At 40.2% G+C, this 18,506-nt stretch overlaps 2 protein-coding genes across 2 annotated transcripts; both read right to left on the reverse strand.

The window, feature by feature from the left end:
* Window positions 1-7,057: 7,057 nt before the first annotated feature.
* LOC110532100 (mesoderm posterior protein 2-like) lies at window positions 7,058-7,816 on the reverse strand. The gene has a single exon (XM_021615713.2). The coding sequence runs from the start codon at window positions 7,814-7,816 to the stop codon at window positions 7,058-7,060; it is 759 nt and encodes a 252-aa protein (XP_021471388.2).
* A 176-nt stretch (window positions 7,817-7,992) lies between these two features.
* Window positions 7,993-17,417, reverse strand: LOC110532107 (mesogenin-1-like). The gene is made up of 2 exons (XM_021615727.2): window positions 16,483-17,417; window positions 7,993-8,031 (listed from the first exon to the last, which is right to left on the reverse strand). The coding sequence occupies exons 1-2, from the start codon at window positions 17,263-17,265 to the stop codon at window positions 7,993-7,995; spliced, it is 822 nt and encodes a 273-aa protein (XP_021471402.2). The 5' UTR covers window positions 17,266-17,417.
* Window positions 17,418-18,506: the final 1,089 nt, after the last annotated feature.

Consider the following 18,506-nt stretch of genomic DNA (forward strand, 5'->3'; position numbering starts at 1 on the left):
TTCTGGAAATGTGGATTTTTAAAAGTAGAAGCTCAAATTGTTTGGGCACGGACCTGGATAGTAAGACAGAATTCTGCAGGCTGTCTCTGCAGTAGATTACAACTTCACCCCCTTTAGCAGTTCTATCTTGTTGGAAAATGTTATAGTTACGGATGGAACATTTTTGGTGGTCTTCCTAAACCAGGATTTAGACACGGCTAGAACAAAAAACTTAGGGGGGAGGCTCCTAATGTTAACATGCATGAAACCAAGGCTTTTACGGTCACAGAAGTCAACAAATGAGAGCGCCTGGGGAATGGGAGTGGAGCTAGGCATTGCAGGGCCTGGATTAACCTCTACATCACCAGAGGATTAGAGGAGGAGTAGGATAAGGGTACGGCTATAAGAACTGGTCGTCTTGTACTTTCGGAACAGAGAGTAAAAGGAGCAGGTTTCTGGGCACGGTAGAATAGATTCAAGGCATAATGTATAGACAAAGGTATGGTAGGATGTGAATACAGTGGAGGTAAACCTATGCATTGAGTGACGATGAGAGAGATATTGTCTCTAGAAACATTTAAACCATTATCCAACAGGTGAGGTCACTGCATGTGTGGGAGGTGGAACTAAAGGGTTACCTAAGGCATATTGAGCAGGGCTAGAGGCTCTACAGTGAAATAAGGCAATAATTAGTAACCAAAACAGCAATGGACATATTGACATTCGGGTGAGGCATGTGTAGCTGTGTGATCAAAGGGGTCCAGTGAGTAGCTCGGCGGGCCCGAGACACAGCGATTCAGACATCTAGCGGGCCGGGGCTAGCAATCTAGCAGAAGGGCCTTAGAGAGACGTCGTGATGTAAGAAGTCTGTTGTAGCCCCCTCATGCTGTTACGTCGGCAGACCAGTCGTCATGGATCTGCAGGGCTCCATGTTGTAAAAGGGTCCAGGCCAATTGGCAAAATAGGTATAGTGGCCAAAGAAGTTGTCCGATGGGCCTCTTCAGCTAACAGTCCGACATGCTCTAGACAGCTAGTGGACCGTGGCTAGCAGGCTAGGAGATGGTCATTCAGGGGACGTCGCGACGGAGGAGCCAGTTGAAAAAAAACCTTGTGCGAATTACATCGGTAGTCCAGTCGTGATGGGTCGGCGGGGCTCCGTGACAGGAGTAAAAGGGGTCCAGGCCAAATAGGAATTGTAGCCCAAGGAGTGGCTGATGGGCCTCTTCGGCTAGCCGGGAGATGGGCCTAGAAAAGTCTAGCTCCAGGCTAATTGGTTCTTGCTTCGGGACAGAGACGTTAGCCAGGAGTGGTCACTCGGATAGCAGCTAGCTAGCTGTGATGATCCAGGTGAAAAGTTTCAGAGCTTGCGGTAGGAATATGGAGAAAAATAAGTCTGATTTGCTCTGGTTTGAGTCGCGCTGTGCTGACTGGCGAGAGTTCTCCGGACTAAAGGTAGCTGATGACAGCTAGTAGCTAGTTAGCTGGCTATCCTCTGTTGGGGGTTCCGGTTCAAAAGTAAAGAAAATAGCAGATCCATACCACATTGGGTGATGCGGATTGCAGCAGAGTATGTTGAAGTTCAGGTTAAGAAAATCAAAAAAGATATATATATGCGAAGAAAAAATATATAAAAAGATATATACACGGGACACGTCAAGACGAGGACAAAAGACTTCTGACTGCTACGCCATCTTGGATTATCTGACTAAAGGCTGGTACAGTCAGTGGATGGCTGACCCTGACATCAACCTGTTGGTATATATAGATAATTTATTAATTTATAAACTTTAAGGAGTACCTGGTATACATAATTTAGCCTATACTATATCAGGATTTTTTTGCTCTATTTTCAACAACAAAGAATTCCACCCTGTCATAACAACTTAAAAAATGTGATATCAGGATACATCCTAATTGGAGGATGACGGAGTACTGCAGTGACCTGGCAGCAGGTGGGAATGCAGAGTGGGCTTTCGGTTGGAACGTGTTCAAGAATGCTACTACCGCTAGTGAATCATACAAACCGATGCCATCTCTGGCATGTACTAAGAACTATGAACTTCAAAATAGGTAGGTTCCATCTGATTATTTTGTTAGGGTACTATTAGAAAGATCATGTTGAACTACTGTTTTGATTTTCCATTGTCTTCATATTGACAAATACAGTCAATCCAAACAATCTGTCTATTTATATCAATACTCTATGGACTACAGGTACCTGGTATAGACTTTAGATTATGACAAAATTTGCATGCAATGTCTGTCATCATTTACATCTCCAGTAATGTTGAAAGTCAATCATTGGCTCGGGACTTTGTGACAGAAAGTGGGGAGTACATGTTCACACAGTGAATTGGACACCAAAAAGGGACTTATCAGTAAACCAAATATACAGTACAGGTTTGTGTGTATTGGCATAAGTAACATGTAATTGCCCCACCTCTGGTTTACTGACCCCTGCTTATCTTATGACTATCTATTTTAATACTTATTTTATTTAACCTTTATTTATGAGTATCTATGACTGTATTATTTTTTTGAGTTTTCAATAGATAATTTCTATTATAATAGCATTCTTGTTGAAAAACATTAAACTTGTCCATTAACCTGTCCATTTGTTGTTGGTGAGAGGAAGTGGATGGGACATGGACAGATGAAGAGTGTGACATTCCTCCACTGACTGTCTGGGAATCAGGATACACGGACAGCAGTTGTTGACTAGCTGTCACCTTGTTGACTAGCTGTCACCTTGACTCACCCACAGCACATGCAGGGAGATTAATAGAAGCTCAACCCCTACCTAAACTGACCATAAACTACCCATCCACCCCCTCTCAGGTTCGCCCTACAGGCAATTTATATAAGGGCTGTGCACAGATATACATACCTCATGACTCTGCCATCTTGATCTTGGACTCATGTAGATCAATCTTGTGAAATCTGGAAAAAAAATGATGTTTCACATAGAGAAAAGCTGTTGATTTGAGTGAACTTGGTGCTGTCTGGACTGAATGAGTAACAGAGGAGGCCTCTTGCTGGGCTAATAGGTTTCATTTGTTTGCTTAAGCCAGGAAGAAAGGAAGCTTTAGTGACAATTAGCACCATGTCCTGCCCCTGAGTGTTAAATACCACCAAGATAATCCTCTGAAACCCTTACAAGCCCAATGATGGTTCAATTAACACTCCTATGTAATGATGATGGGATATGTGTTTGATCTTTCACAGAGTAGACAACGTTACACTTCAGCTACACTACACATATCACCATCAATGTGAAGCTCTACCTGCTACACAGAAACCAACCAAAATCACGCAAAATGAATCATTATTTCCATTCACAAGATAGAATGACTGCACGGGTCAGCCATCGAGAATTGAACCTGAGCGATTATTGAGCTTGGACGCTGTCATCTGATGTGACGCAACGCGAGCAGTATAGCAGTTTTCATTGATTTCAAAGGCAGCATTCACTAAATGGCTGATTTCAATGCCGCACACCAGATGGCTGTAGTTTAGCAGGGGCGTTTTTAGGCTCATTATTTGGCATACCATGTTGTATGCAAGCACACTAAAACGTTTTGAGGGGAGTGATAAAATAAGATATCAATTTGAATATATATATTTAGATTACAGTTGTTGATGGCGTGTGATACACTCTGCAGCTCCACTTGCCGATTAAACTCAAATCAACAATTTACGATGGAGTTGAGCGGCAACTAGTGTGGACGGACTGGAGCTCTGAAGTCTTTTTTTTTTAAACTACTTTTTAAAATTTAACTAGGCAAGTCAGTTTAGAACAAATTCTTATTTTCAATTACAAATTCTTATTTTCAAGGAACAGTGGGTTAACTGCCTGTTCAGGGGCAGAACTACAGATTTGTATCTTGTCAGCTCAGGGTTTGAACTTGCGGTTACTAGTCCAACGCTCTAACCACTAGGCTACCCTGCCGCCCCAAACTACTGATTTCAACACTACAAAAATTGACCGCTATTACACAGCACATTGTTCATTTTATGTGATGTCGGAGCTCCAGTCCTCCCACATTAGTCACCGCTCAACACCATCGTAAAATGTGGAGTTGAGTTTAGTAGGCTACACCTCCACTTGTATTTCTAGCGGCACATCTGCTTCCGACCCTAAGGAATAGCCTACCTGTTCAGTCGAAACACACTACAGTATTATTATTACAGTGACCTGCATACAGCAACCTGCTGTAATAATAATATGCTGATCTGCTCCAGTATACATTTTTGTAAATGTCTTTGTCAGTAGTTCACTGAAGTTTATCTGCAGCATACTGGTTGTATTTTCGTATTTTTGTGGAACCATTGGCTAGGCCTATGCTACTATATAAAATGTCTACTCACAGTCAGTAGGCCTCAGCGTAGTTGGTGGTCATCTCTTCTCTGTTCTGCAGTGAAAATAATTTTATGCGGTCTAAATAAATAATAACACATTTTGACGTTAGGTCACAAGTTTTGACGTTAGGTCTACTGCATGGCTAAAGTAATAATTTGTCAAATGTGAAACAACTCTTGAGAATGTTTTTGTTTTTTGTGATTGGGCGGGCCCGAGGTGAACACGGGCACTTATCTTTATCCCGGCGATGGAGGATATCAACACTGACAGCAGGAAAATGGTAAAGACAGTTACAATAGAGCTCGCCAGTTTATAGTCCTTAAAAACGGAACTGCATTACCTCTGGTTCGTTCAGCCATTCCTATGACGAAAATGAATGGGGAAAGAATAGGGTTTGGGGATAAACTTAAAAAATAAGGCCTGAGGTTAACACAGGTTTAGGAGATCGTATATGTTTTGTTCTATGGGATAATATCAGTCAGTTAACATGACCTTTATGAATTATGAAGCCTTGATTTGCGTTTTTTATTTTTTATTACGTAAATTCTTCACAATTCACAAAAAGTAATGTTAACTAATTAATATTATCTCATAGAACAAAACATATAAGATCTCCAAAGCCTGTCTTTACCCCAGACCTATTTTTTTGGCGTTTATCGAAAAAACCTACAAAAACTCCATCAATTTTCCCTTGGGCTTTGTTCAATGAACCATGGTGGAGTTCAGTGACTATAAAAATACACATTACAGAATGTCACCTTTTATTTGAGGGCATTTTCATATCTGTTTAACGTTTAGAAATGTAAAGCACATTACGTATCTAGTCCCCCCATTTGAAGGTGTCATAAACATTTGGACAACTTTCCTTATAGTCTATTACATTTAGTCAAAAGTTTAGTACTTGGTTCCGTGTTCCTAGCATGCATTTACAGTTTGTTTTGGTTGTATTTTGGGTTTTTCTTTTGCCCAATATAAATGAATGGTAGATTGTCCCTTTTATTGTAAATGAAACACTTCTACATTAATTGGATAATCATGAATGAATTGTGAATAATGAAAAAAGTTAGAAAGTTACAGGCATAAATATCATACTCCACAAAAAATGCTACCTCCCCTGTTATTGGTAATGGTGAGAGGTTAGCGTGTTTTGGAGGCATGATCTTTGGGAATCTGTAACTTTCTCACTAAATAAATCATTATTTACAATTCATTCATCATTCTCAGTAATCATGGTAGCATCCACATTGATATAGAAGTGTTCAGAAAGATATTCTATTCTTATTTACAATAAAAGTGACTCCAAAATGACACAATACATTATTTACCATTCATTTATTTTGTGCACTACATTATCCAAAAATAGTTACAGGCTTGATGTAGTCATTGGGTGCTAAGCATATGGGACCAAATACTAAACTTTTGACGAAATGTTATACACTATAAGTTAATTTGTCCAAATACTTATGACACCTTAACATTTTGGGCCTAGATACTGTACATAAAGTACATTCATTTCTAATCTGTAAAACAGATATGTATGAAAGTACCCTCAAATAAAATGTGACATTCTGTACTGTCGCCTCATATTTAACATTTGATCTCATGTACAAAATGCTGGAGTATAGAGTCAAATAAATACATAGGCAAGTGTATATTATCCTACTGTGTAATGTGTGTGCAATTAATGTAGGATTATGTGAGATTGGTGGTCTAATGTTTGACATAGTGTCACGACTTCCGCCGAAGTTGGCTCCTCTGCCTGTTCGGGCGGTGCTCGGCGGTCGTCGTCACCGTCCTACTAGCTGCTACCGATCCCTTTTTCGTTTGTCTGTTGGTTTTGTCTTATTAGTTTCACATGTGTGTATTTCGGTTGAATTAGCTTCCCTATATGTAGTAGTTTGACCCGCCCTTGTTTTGTGCGGGATTTTTTTTTTGTTACTCTGTTGGTTGTGGTTTTCATGTTTGTATTCTCCGGACTGTTTGGTCCTGTGTTTGGGCTGGTCTGTTTTATGCGCCCTGTATGTTGGCGAGACCGTTTTTTGACCGGAGAATAAATCACGATTTACTGAACCCTGCTCTCTGCGCCTGATTCCAATCCACCGCTCCTAGTAGGCTGTGACACATAGTTACAACATTGTCAAATGTTTATCCTCATAGGTTTCATAAAGGTTCAGTAGTTTACAAGTGGTAAAAAAAGAACGCTTTCTGGGTTAAGAGTATATCCTTAGCTAGTCTGGCTAACACCTAGCTTGAAGTCCTCCTTGTCACAGCTCTCCCTGCAATATGAGTCACGTGAGCCGCGTCAGCCAGGCTAATCCTTAGTTATGATAAATGTAAAACAGTCAATTGTAGACTACTAATCTCATTAAGGTAGCCTATTGTAAATCATAGTCTACAAAATCAAAGGATATATTTCACAAATTGCCAAAAACATGATAGGTAATTGATTAATTAAAGAAATAAAATACACAAAGCAATATTACTCTCAACATTAGTTTTATTAAAAACCTAATCCAAGAAATAAATACAATTTAGGAAAAATATAATCTGATAAATAGCTACATACAAATCATCTCTCTTTGAAACAATCAGAATTGTGTCACAGTTTAGATATTTAGGGGATCTTTTGTCCAATGTCTCTGATTTGATCTTCTTCTGGTGCATTCACCCAACAACCACTTAAATCAGCATTGGAAATGGGCTAAATGAACAAGCTTGTCACTGGAAAACTTGGTTGTGATATAAGGACATGTCCTGATAGGAAACATCTGGCATTAGGTAGTCTGTTTCCATGTGTGGCTCTGTGTTGTTGGTATATGTTGTGGCCAGTGGCAGACAGTATTGATTATTGCTCTGGTTGTTGCCCTGCAGTATCTCTTGACACCACTGTCCAGACATGGACCTGCCCTGGGGGAATTGTGGCATATCTTGTGAGTACTGGCATGGTGTGAAATCCATTTTTCTTTTCAGACATGGGGTATCCTCGCTGAGTCCCAGCTGGGCAGACAGGTGGGAGATGTAGCTGATGGTGAGGCGCAGGGTCTCGATCTTGGTCAGAGTCTGTTCAGGCGAAGCCACAGAGGTGGGCAGATAGGTCCTGAGACGGTGGAGTTCTTTGGTCAGGTCTCTCATCCTCAGCTTCTCCCTCTCGCTGGCGCTCTCCCGCTTCTTCCCAGGGAACTTTGACCTAGACCGTCTCTTCTCCTGAGCTGGGAGTTCTTCTTTCCCCTGTCTTTTGGCAGCTTGGCTGATGCAGCTTGAAGGGTTTGCAGCCTCCTTCTCCTGAACAGCTCCCCACTGGAAACAAGGGGGAGAGAAGCAGCAGGAGTCAATGGAGGAGGCAGGCGATAGGCTACTACAGGCACTGTAGTAACCAGGGTCTAAGGTGGGACAACCAGGCTCCAGCAAGGCATCACTGTCCAGCAGATGATCTCCAGCCTGAAGAAGCAAGAGTTTGGAGAAGGCAGCAGTGTCCATGACTGCAGTGTTTCTGAGCAGCAGGGATCTTCAGTTCAGTCAGTCCTTGAAGAAGTTGTGAGGAGTACTGGGGCACCTCAGAGCTGCTCCCCAATTTATCCTGCAGACAGAGGTGTGATGTGTCACCTTCAATGGTCCCTTCAGGATGCCTGGACTTCAAAGTGCCCGAGGAGAGATCACACTAGAGGCAGGGGGTCCCTGGGAAACACATCTTCCTAGAACCAGGTGTGAGGTAGCCGGCAGATTAGAATTAAGTCTGCATCAAGTTCAATAATTCATAGTGGGAGCGATTGTTGTATTGCACAATTCACTAAGTTTGGCAGTAATGGATAGGATTGTATTGATTTATTTTTGAATATGGGTAATATTTAGCAAATAAAATATTCATATTTGTTTTTTGGAATGCAGATTATGCAAATAATTATAAACACCCAAAGTCTATTCAATTATATTTCTACATAACTCAATACAATGCCTGCCTTTAGCAGAATCTCATCATTCTCCATGACCAATAGTCCTAGGGTTCTCAGCAGCCCTCAGTAGTAAAAGAAGTGTGCCAGCTGTAATGTGTGAAGAGGTCACACCTCGCCTCTGTTTAGACAAGCTCCTACACTGCCTTGAGAAATAGAGGTAGAGCTGTTTTGTCTATTATTTGCTATTAATATTGAGAGAAAGAAATCTCCCTTCATGCATACTAGGCCTAGATTGAATGTCATATCACAAATTATGGTGAGATGTTGTTATTCTGACAAGATCAAGGCGATGCCCTTCTATGCGAGTGAATTAGTCACCGGATGCAAAAAGAGGCCCAATTGTCTGGGATATATCAATGTGATATCACACGTGGATGAAAACTACTCTGTAGTAATTGTTTCGTATACAAAACTGAAACTAGGCTCTAATAATAACTTTAGATTTGGAAAGAGTAATTCTATTGTAAACCATCTCTAACACCTTTTTCATATTAATAAACCCTGTGAACAGAAGTAATGTTGTGTTTTTGTGGTTTTAGCTGTTCTTCTGGCCCTGAGGTGTTATGTGACACCTCAACCTTTCTCAGCCCTGGCCATGTGGATTGCAGTGGTTGTGGAACTGGTCATAAGAGAATGTTCCCACAGAAGAGAGTGTCACATTTAACCCCTTCCCTCATAGGTGTAGAGCTGTGATGATGAGACTCAGAATATAGCCAGAACACACACACACACTTTTAAAAAGTGTTTCACAGCAACACAACCAATGGTTCTAATTCATTTCTACAGTGACTAAAAATACACTGAGTACATTAGGAACACCTTCCACGTATTGAGTTGCACCAAGTAGCGGTGTGTGGGTAAAATCACTGGGAAAAACCGTAGAGCAACATCTGTCCGGTGAAGTCCACAAATCCTATTGCATGTGTCAAACAGTTACATGACCTACAGCATGGTCAAGAAAGTTAATGTTTCCCACATTTTCGGACGACTAAACAACTACTGATTTAGAGTTACTGCAAGTCGCAAAGGAAACAGGCGCTACATCCACTATTCCATCAATGTTTCAACTTCAACATTTCAACATGATCTAATCACCTATGCTTTGTCTAATACAGTGACAACTAAAAGATTCCAAAAACGATTTAGTCCAATCAGTAAGCTAAATATGATGTGTCTGTCCATGGTACTGATTTCTCTGTGTGTGTGTGTGTGCATGCATGCAAATAGAAAAAACATGTTGACTCACACTACTTGTAGAGAAATTAGTAGTATGAGTCTTTCATGTTGCTAAACGGTCTATGACTCTGTAATACAGTTAGTGGCGATTGTAGCATGTAAATCTTGGTGGGGGAAAAAAAAGATGTGGGATGCATGCCAGCAAAGGCACTACACAACACAACACTACATAATACATTAATTGCACTATAACAGCGACAAACGGTGCCCACAAACGGCCTAAATAAAGCTGTCCCAACAGCAGTCCCAATATCTTACCACTGCTACAACTGGCTATCAGCAGAGCCTTGTCTGGCAGTGAAACAGTTAATTTAGCCTAATTTACTGCCTTTTTAAAAAACATAGCTGATATGGCTGACTTGTTTAAGCAAATGTGGTTTCTAATGACACTTGAGATAGTATACAAACTATGGCATAAGGGGACGACAAGTGGATAAGAGGCAATCCGTAATTTCGATTAAGACATTAATGAGCGAGCTTGGATGGACGTAGTCAATAAAACTATTTGTTTAGCACTTTTGAAATATATAGTTAAAGAATTCAGAACATGGGCCATTCTTACAGTGTTCTCCCTGTACACCAAGTCAGAACCGTAGGAAAAATAAAGGGGGCAAAAAAGCAGACAATGAAAACTCTTGCAATATTACATTTCTCTAAAACAGGTTATAAGCTACATGTGCACCACCACAAGTTAGAACAGTAGGCAAAATTAAGAGGGGTAAATAGACCAAATTATTAGGGTGAGGCACATGGGCTACTAACATCTTACTACACAACATACATATAGTATTACTTTCTTAGCTACAGTATACATATCTCCCTGGCATATTACATAATTTATGCAGCAGCATACAATATAATTTTGGACTCACCTTGTTGTGTTGTACTCACTTGAACAGGAAGGTGGTCATTCGTGGGAAAATTTGTGGGAAAATTTTGTCATCAAAGTCTGGCATTCTCTGGATTTATGGTGCTTTCAAAACAACTGGGAACTTGAAAAAAAACAAGATTGAATCATGATGAAGTCATTGATCTTCAGGTTGTAGCTCGAGAAAGAAGCCGGATTTACATATCCGAGTTGGATGACCGTTCAAAATGTATTTTCCCAGTCGGAGCTAATTTATTCCCGACTTCCCAGTTGTCTTGAACTCAATGCAGTCAAGTTTTTGCAGTTCCGAGTTAACAGTTGCTTTGAGCACGGCACAAATCATACTTCACTGACAGCATGGCCAATGTTGAATGTTTATCATTTTGAACTTGGAAAATAGACCCTTAATCCGAGATTTGGGACCACACAGCCACTAAACTGAATAGCAGGCTAGTGATTGCTTATGAAGTTAGCCATTGTCCCTGATTCCTTCCAAACCACTCATTGTTGAATTTGATGTGTTTATTCTAAAATTTCTCTTCATCATTTCTCTTCATATTACAAGGATTAAAACGGATTTGCCAGTAGATTGTCAACGTGATTCATGATGATGACTGCTATTTAAGATTTTGAAAGTATGATGTTGACATGATCAGTCCAATCAAAGCTACTGTACATAAAACGTGATTTGACGTCATTTTATCTGTGCCAATGACCTTGAGCCTTCTTGGATCGGCACTTCTAATGTAACTCCATGGCACCACACAAGGGGCTAGAATTTTCTAGCTTTCACCTTAGACTTGGTGGTGACGTAGTGTCCCCATGAGTGACAGAACACTGAGCCAATCATGGCACAACGCTTCGTATTTTCTGCTGGCTTGCCCTACCACAACAGTTGAGTCTATGGGGGCGCGATTTCATTATTGGATAAAAAAAACGTGCCCGTATTAAGCGTAATATTTTGCCACGAAAAGATGCTCGACTATGCATATAATTGACAGCTTTGGAAAGAAAACAGTCTGACGTTTCCAAAACTGCAAAGATATTATCTGTGAGTGCCACAGAACTCATGCTACAGGCGAAACCAAGATGAAACTTCAAACAAGAAATGAGCAGAATTTCTGAAGCTCTGTTTTCCATTGTCTCCTTATATGGCTGTGAATGCACCACGAACGAGCCTGCCCTTTCTGTCGTTTCTTCAAGATGTCTGCAGCATTGTGACGTATTTGTAGGCATATCATTGGAATATTGGCCATAAGAGACTACATTTCCCAGGGGTCCGCCCGGTGTCCTTTGTCTAAATTGGTGGGCATTTTCTCCTGGGATTCAGGAGAGAAAGCACACTTCCATGAACGATATATCATCGAAGCGAAATGTGAAAAACACCTTGAGGATTGGTTCTAAACAATGTTTGCCATGTTTCAGTCGATATTATGGAGTTAATTTGGAAAAAAGTTTGGCGTTTTGATGACTGGATTTTCGTTTTTTTTTTGGTAGCCAAACGTGACGCACCAAACGGAGCGATTTCTCCTAAACACATAATCTTTCAGGAAAAACTGAACATTTGCTATCTAACAGAGTCTCCTCATTGAAAGCATCTGCAGTTCTTCAAAGGTAAATGATTTTATTTGAATGCTTTTCTGTTTTTTGTGAAAATGTTGCCTGCTGAATGCTAACGCTAACGCTAACGCTAAATGCTACGCTAGCTAGCTACTGTTACACAAATGATTGTTTTCCTATGGTTGAGAAGCATATTTTGAAAATTTGAGATGATAGTGTTGTTAACAAAAGGCTAAGCTTGAGAGCTAGCATATTTATTTCATTTCATTTGCGATTTTCATGAATAGTTAACGTTGCGTTGTGGTAATGAGCTTGAGGCTGTATTCACGATCCCGGATCCGGGATGGCTAAGTGCTAGAGGCTAAGCTGAAAGACCTGCATTTTTAAGCTGGCTTTATTAACTCAATGATATATATATATATTTTACATTGTTTGCAAACTGATATGTGACACATATTAATGCCAAAATAACATGCAAAACAGGCAATCCCCGCCTGTCGCCACTGCATACATAACTCGCTTTGAGTTTTTGTTTTCCTAAGCTACCTGGCTAAAATGCTTGCTCGCAAGCCTAATTTCCTTTCATAGGCAACAATGCACCAGGCCAGCTAGTTAACATTAGCCTACTACATCTAGCTACATGTTGAACTTCCATCCTCTCAGTCCAGGGGCATAATGTATGAAGTTATGATTGGATCAGAATCGCCATTATAATCATTGGCCAGTACGGAGAATTAAGTAAAACCACAAGTCCAAATCCCTATCTCCATCCATGGCTAATTTAGGAAAGGGATGATTTTTTGCTAGCTAGCCACCAGAGGACAACAACACAATGAGATTAAACTATTCTAGATTTTATCTGTCAATGACATTTGGCTTCTGATGTGATTTGTTTGGTGTGAAGCCAAATTCAAACTGGCTTCCCTTGACACTTTTTTTTTTGATGCGCCAGGACCATTCACAGCTAAGCTCACTCGGTTCAGGTCAACGCTGATTTGCTCTTATTATTATATTATTTTTTATCAAGGAAGGCCAAAGGCTCTCTGGTTTCCCTTGCATTCAATGATACAGGCGACAACAATGGCATGCTCTTTTTGACCAGACAACATCAGATAGATGCTTTCTCTGGTGAGATACATTCAACCTGTTGCGAATTGAAGGACATTAAATACAGAGAGACGAAAGACACACTCTTTTGTGGAAGCCTGGCTTCCCTTGGTATCCATGAATACATGCCACTGGTTGCACCCCCCCCCCCCCCCACGTTTGCCTTCAAAACAGTCTGAATTCGTCAGGGCATGGACTCTACAAGGTGTCAAAAGCGTTCCACAGGGATGCTGGCCCATGTTGACTCCAATGCTACCCAAGTTGTGTCAAATTGAATGGATGCTCTTTGGGTGGTCGACCATACTTGACACGCACAGAAAACTGTTGAGTATGGAAACCCAGAAGTGTTGCAGTTCTTGACACAAACCGGTGCTCCTGGCACCTACTACCATACCCCGTTCAAAGGCACTTAAATCTTTTGTCTTGCCCATTCACCCTCTGAAAGGCACACATACACATTCCATGTCTCAATTGCCTCCAGGCTTAAAAATGATTCTTTATCCTGTCTCCTCCCCTTCATCTACATTGATTAAGGTGCATTTAACAGGTGACATCAATAAGGGATCATAGCTTTCGCCTGGATTCACCTGGTCATTCTATGTTATGGTAAGAGCAGGTGTTCTTAATGTAGAGTCACATTTGTTGAAAGTAAGGAGTATGGGTAGAATTAATTAGTTGAGTGTCTACTAACTGATTTTTCTCTGGGTTTTCTTAAAGAGACGTGGTGTGTGAGGAGACATCGCTGTGGCACTGACAGAACTGACATATGCAGGGATGGACAGGTCAGAAGGTAACATTTCCATGTCTTCTCCTAAACTCGGCCTGACCTCTGAATCAGACCCCTCTGAATGTATTCAAAAATTATTCTTATCTGTGTTTAGCTACTGGGTAGTTCATTGATGGTAATGAACACAAAATATGAGCCATAATCCTTTGTCATGACTTTGTATCATGTAGTATTTTGTTGGTTACTATTTCTAACTGTGTCATAAGTCTTGCTTTGTATATTCTACTCTTCTCAACTCTAAAGGAGATTTTTAACATATGTGATTAATGTCCCTTAAACCAGAATAAGGGATAAGGATAAGGAAGTATTGCAGTCTTTAGGATCAAAGGTTGATTAGCAAATTAAAATGAACTAGTTTCATTCCCAGCCTGCATGCTGGATTGTTTATTTACAACTTAAGTCTAAATCTTTGCTTTTGCCTGTGTGTATTGGTGTATTGAGCTTTCCATTAACAAATCAAATGCCCTTGGTAAGCTGATGAAACAGGTGCTTATTTTTATTTCCCCAGATATCCAACACCTCACCTCCCCAGTGACACGCATATCCTAACTCATCCTCTCTCACATTATGGGATAGTTAAGGTTGGTTTAAACCAGGGATCATACCTTCTCTCCAGACTGAGAGGTGCCAACACAGAGGATCAGTAATGACCTGGATCTGTTTATCTCTCTGGGGCTTGATACACAGTTGATACACAGTTGATACACAGTTGATAGAGGGTTGATAGATAGTTGATACATTGCTTTTTATTTTTTATTTAACCTTTATTTAACTAGGCAAGTCAGTTAAGAACAAATTCTTATTCATAGCTGATAGATAGTTGATACATAGCTGATAGATAGTTGATACATAGCTGATAGATAGTTGATACATAGCTGATATATAGTTGATACATAGCTGATAGATAGTTGATACATAGCTGATAGATAGTTGATACATAGCTGATAGATAGTTGATACATAGCTGATAGATAGTTGATACATAGCTGATATATAGTTGATACATAGCTGATAGGTAGTTGATACATAGCTGATAGATAGTTGATACATAGCTGATATATAGTTGATACATAGCTGATATATAGTTGATACATAGCTGATAGATAGTTGATACATAGCTGATAGATAGTTGATACATAGCTGATATATAGTTGATACATAGCTGATAGATAGTTGATACATAGGCTGATACTGCAGTGTGTGTGTTTAGTTTAGTGCATTAAGATCCTCATTACCTACTAATCTTCTTGGGATCCACATAACAAATCCAAACACATAATAAAGTACAGAACAGACAAGAACAACATAAGATATTACATTCTGTTGATATTACATTCTGTCAGTATGCCACACTGTGGTATACTGATCACGATAGAGGACTATATCTAACTTTCTCTTTAGTTCTCCAATATTACAATCAGTTATTTTAACAGGTTTCTGGCAGCTATGGTTTCAGTCAAAGTTAAGGTTTCACCTTGACCTCATTACTCTCCATGAGTGTAATTTATGTTCCATGTGAAATAAAAGCTTGTTTTTTTCTGTCCCTCACTAGGGCTCTAATCAGGGTTGTCTCATTCTCATATTAGCATGGAGGTGCTAAACTCTTTATCAGGACTAGGATAAGAGGGGTCATTAGAATGTTAATGTCAGAGAGGAGTGTGGAGTCTGGAGCTTCTCTGTGAAAACCTAACTGTGCTGTAAAGTTAAGAAGATGTTGTGGTTATGTACAACAGACATGTTTGTGCTCTGGTTCATGCCCTGTGTTTCATAGTCATGCTAAGTTGTGTGTGAATCTTTTCTCTATGTGTTTACTGATACGTCTGACTGTAGACTTCCTGTATTTCACATAATACTCGTTTTAATATTGACCAACAGAGGTTTCTCTTTTATTGAATTGATCTTGCTGTGTAAATGTTGTCTGGCAGCCTGACTGTGTTTGCATTTATTCTTAAAATGGACTTATAATACTGCCATGCTGAAGAATGACTGTGTTTCATCATCACAAAAAGCGGTGTGAACTGACTTACATGATTGACGTAAAATTGTCTAGACAGAAAAGTACAGTATACATCATTAATATTTCAATACTATTACTTGGTACTTTACTTGCAAACAATACTACTTTACTTTAAATACAGGTCAGGAACAACCAAAGACACAGTTAAGTAGTTAGTTAATATTTAATTATAAATATTAGAATACGTTTTGTATTTACAATGATCGTTGTATGAAATATAGAATTTGAAAGTAAAATAAACGAGTTATATTAACATATAATGACTCTGTAAATCGAAGTAAAAGTTCATTGACTGGACAGTAGATTCTCTTGATGAGGACATCTGTTACATCCAGAAGTCTTGAGCAAAGTTTTGATAATGGTCATCTTTGCTGAATACCTAAAGAAAGAAATGTGTAATTAGTTGACTGGTTCAAATAGGATGTCTAATTCCATTGAATATGGGACTTCATCAAACTGGAACACTGCAGTGAATAATCACTGGTAGTACAGAGACACAATCCACTGTATCACTCACCATATAAATTGACAATTATTTAAACACCTAGTTGTAACTTACAAGTACATTGAATCTGTGCTTTATTGAAATGTGTAGTGGATGGATAATCAGTGTACATACCTGACTTGACTGTGCAGTCTCTGCATACACCGGCGATTCCAACAGAGAATCCATACTTGAGTTGATAACGTTGTCGTTACTGCTGATCGGGTGTCTCTCCATCCCAGTCGTATTGTGGAGTGGGTACGTGGACGTGGCTGTGTGGTGGAGGGTCTGGTGCTGCCCTGCACATCTCCCTATCTCTGCCTCCTCTCTCCAACAGTTCCCCAATGAGGAGGGGCTGAACTGGCACACCTCTTGTTGAGGTGATATGTGGTGTCCTGATGTGTTGAGGTTCAGCTCCTTCCTCTGGCACAGAGCCTCCTCGCTGAGTCCCAGCTGGGCAGACAGGTGGGAGATGTAGCTGATGGTGAGGCGCAGCGTCTCGATCTTGGTCAGAGTCTGTTCAGGAGGAGCCACAGAGGGGGGCAGGTAGGTCCTGAGGTGGTGGAGGGCTTTGGTCAGGTCTCTCATCCTCAGCTTCTCTTTCTCGCTGGCACTCTGTCTCTGCTTGCTGGGGTTCTTGGAGCAGTTCTTTCTAATCCTCCCTCCAGAGAGTCTTCCTTCATCGCTGGAGGACGGGGAAGCGGATGCCTTGGCTCCCCCAGAGTATGTTGGTCTGTGAGGTCCTGTGGCGGTCCCCCGAGGTAGCCAGGAGAGGGAGAAGTCCATGCAGGAGGTCGGTGAGATGATACAGGTCTCTGGAGAAGAGAGGTTATAGAACTCAGAGTCTGAACTGGGATAACTCCAGTGGTACTGCACACCAACACCATAGTTGCTGAGTAGAGGAGCAGAGATATCCATGCTGTGTCCTGTATGTTGAACAGTAGGACTGAACTGAAGAGCTTGGCCTGTGGGCTGGTCATTCAGAGAGCCTTGGTTTTATGCAGGAGTCTGAGGTGTGAAGTGACACCTCCACAGACCCTCTCAGACCATCTCCATGGCCTCCCAGAGCTCCTGGATAGAGAGAGTAGCCACCAGCAGTCTGCTGGGAAAAAATACAACTACTGCTGCTCAGAGAGTGACGTGTCAAATTTGACCCCTCACCAAAACAATAAACAATTTCTCTCTTATAATGTTTTTACCATTGTGGCCTCCATAGTCATCTGTCTTTGTCCCTCATGAGATACATCAGCTAATGATTTGAATAAGGCCACTGTTAATATTCTTTCATTCAGACCGTAGTGGTTCAGAGGCTGAATATTCTGATTGACTGCTTTCATTTTTCATGACGTGGGAAACATTTCCTTCAAACACATTTTATACATCCAAACACATTTTGAAAGCGATATCCATTTGTGTGCGTAAAGACAAATGATTAAATAGACTACAATTAAATAAAATATAAAATAATATTTAAAATTTGTATTAATTGTTTAATATAGGTACAATGCCTTCAGAAAGTATTCACACCCCTTTACTTTTCCAAATTTTAGTTGTGTTACAGCCTGAATTTAAAATTAATTAAATAATCATTTATTTTGTCGCTGGCCTACACCCAACATTATGATTTCAAAGTGTAATTGTGTTTTTCGAAAACATTGTCTAATTAAGTACAAATTTAAAGCTGAAATGTCTTGAAGTATTGAAGTCAATAAGTATTCAACCCCTTTGTTATGGCAAGCCTAAATAAGTTCAGGAGTAAACATGTGCTTAACAACTCATATAATAACTTGAATGGACTCACTCTATGGGCAATAATAGTGATTAACATTATTTTGTAATGACTACTACTCTGTACCCCACACATACATTTACAGTATATGCAAGGTTCCTCAGTCGAGCAATGAATTTAAAACACAGATTCAACTACAAAGACCAGGGAGGTTTTACAATGCCTCAAAAAGAAGGGAAGCTATTGGTAGATGGGTAAAAAAAAATGGACATTAAATATCTCTTTGACCATGGTGAAGTTATTAATTACACTTTAGATGCTGTATCAATACACCCAGTCACTACAAAGACACAGGTGTTCCTAACTCAGTCGCCGGAGAGGAAGGAAACCGCTCAGGGATTTCACCATGAGGCCAATAGTGACTTTAAAA

The sequence above is a fragment of the Oncorhynchus mykiss genome, chromosome 1 (genome assembly GCF_013265735.2).
Source record: "Oncorhynchus mykiss isolate Arlee chromosome 1, USDA_OmykA_1.1, whole genome shotgun sequence".
NCBI classification, from domain to species: Eukaryota; Metazoa; Chordata; class Actinopteri; order Salmoniformes; family Salmonidae; genus Oncorhynchus; species Oncorhynchus mykiss.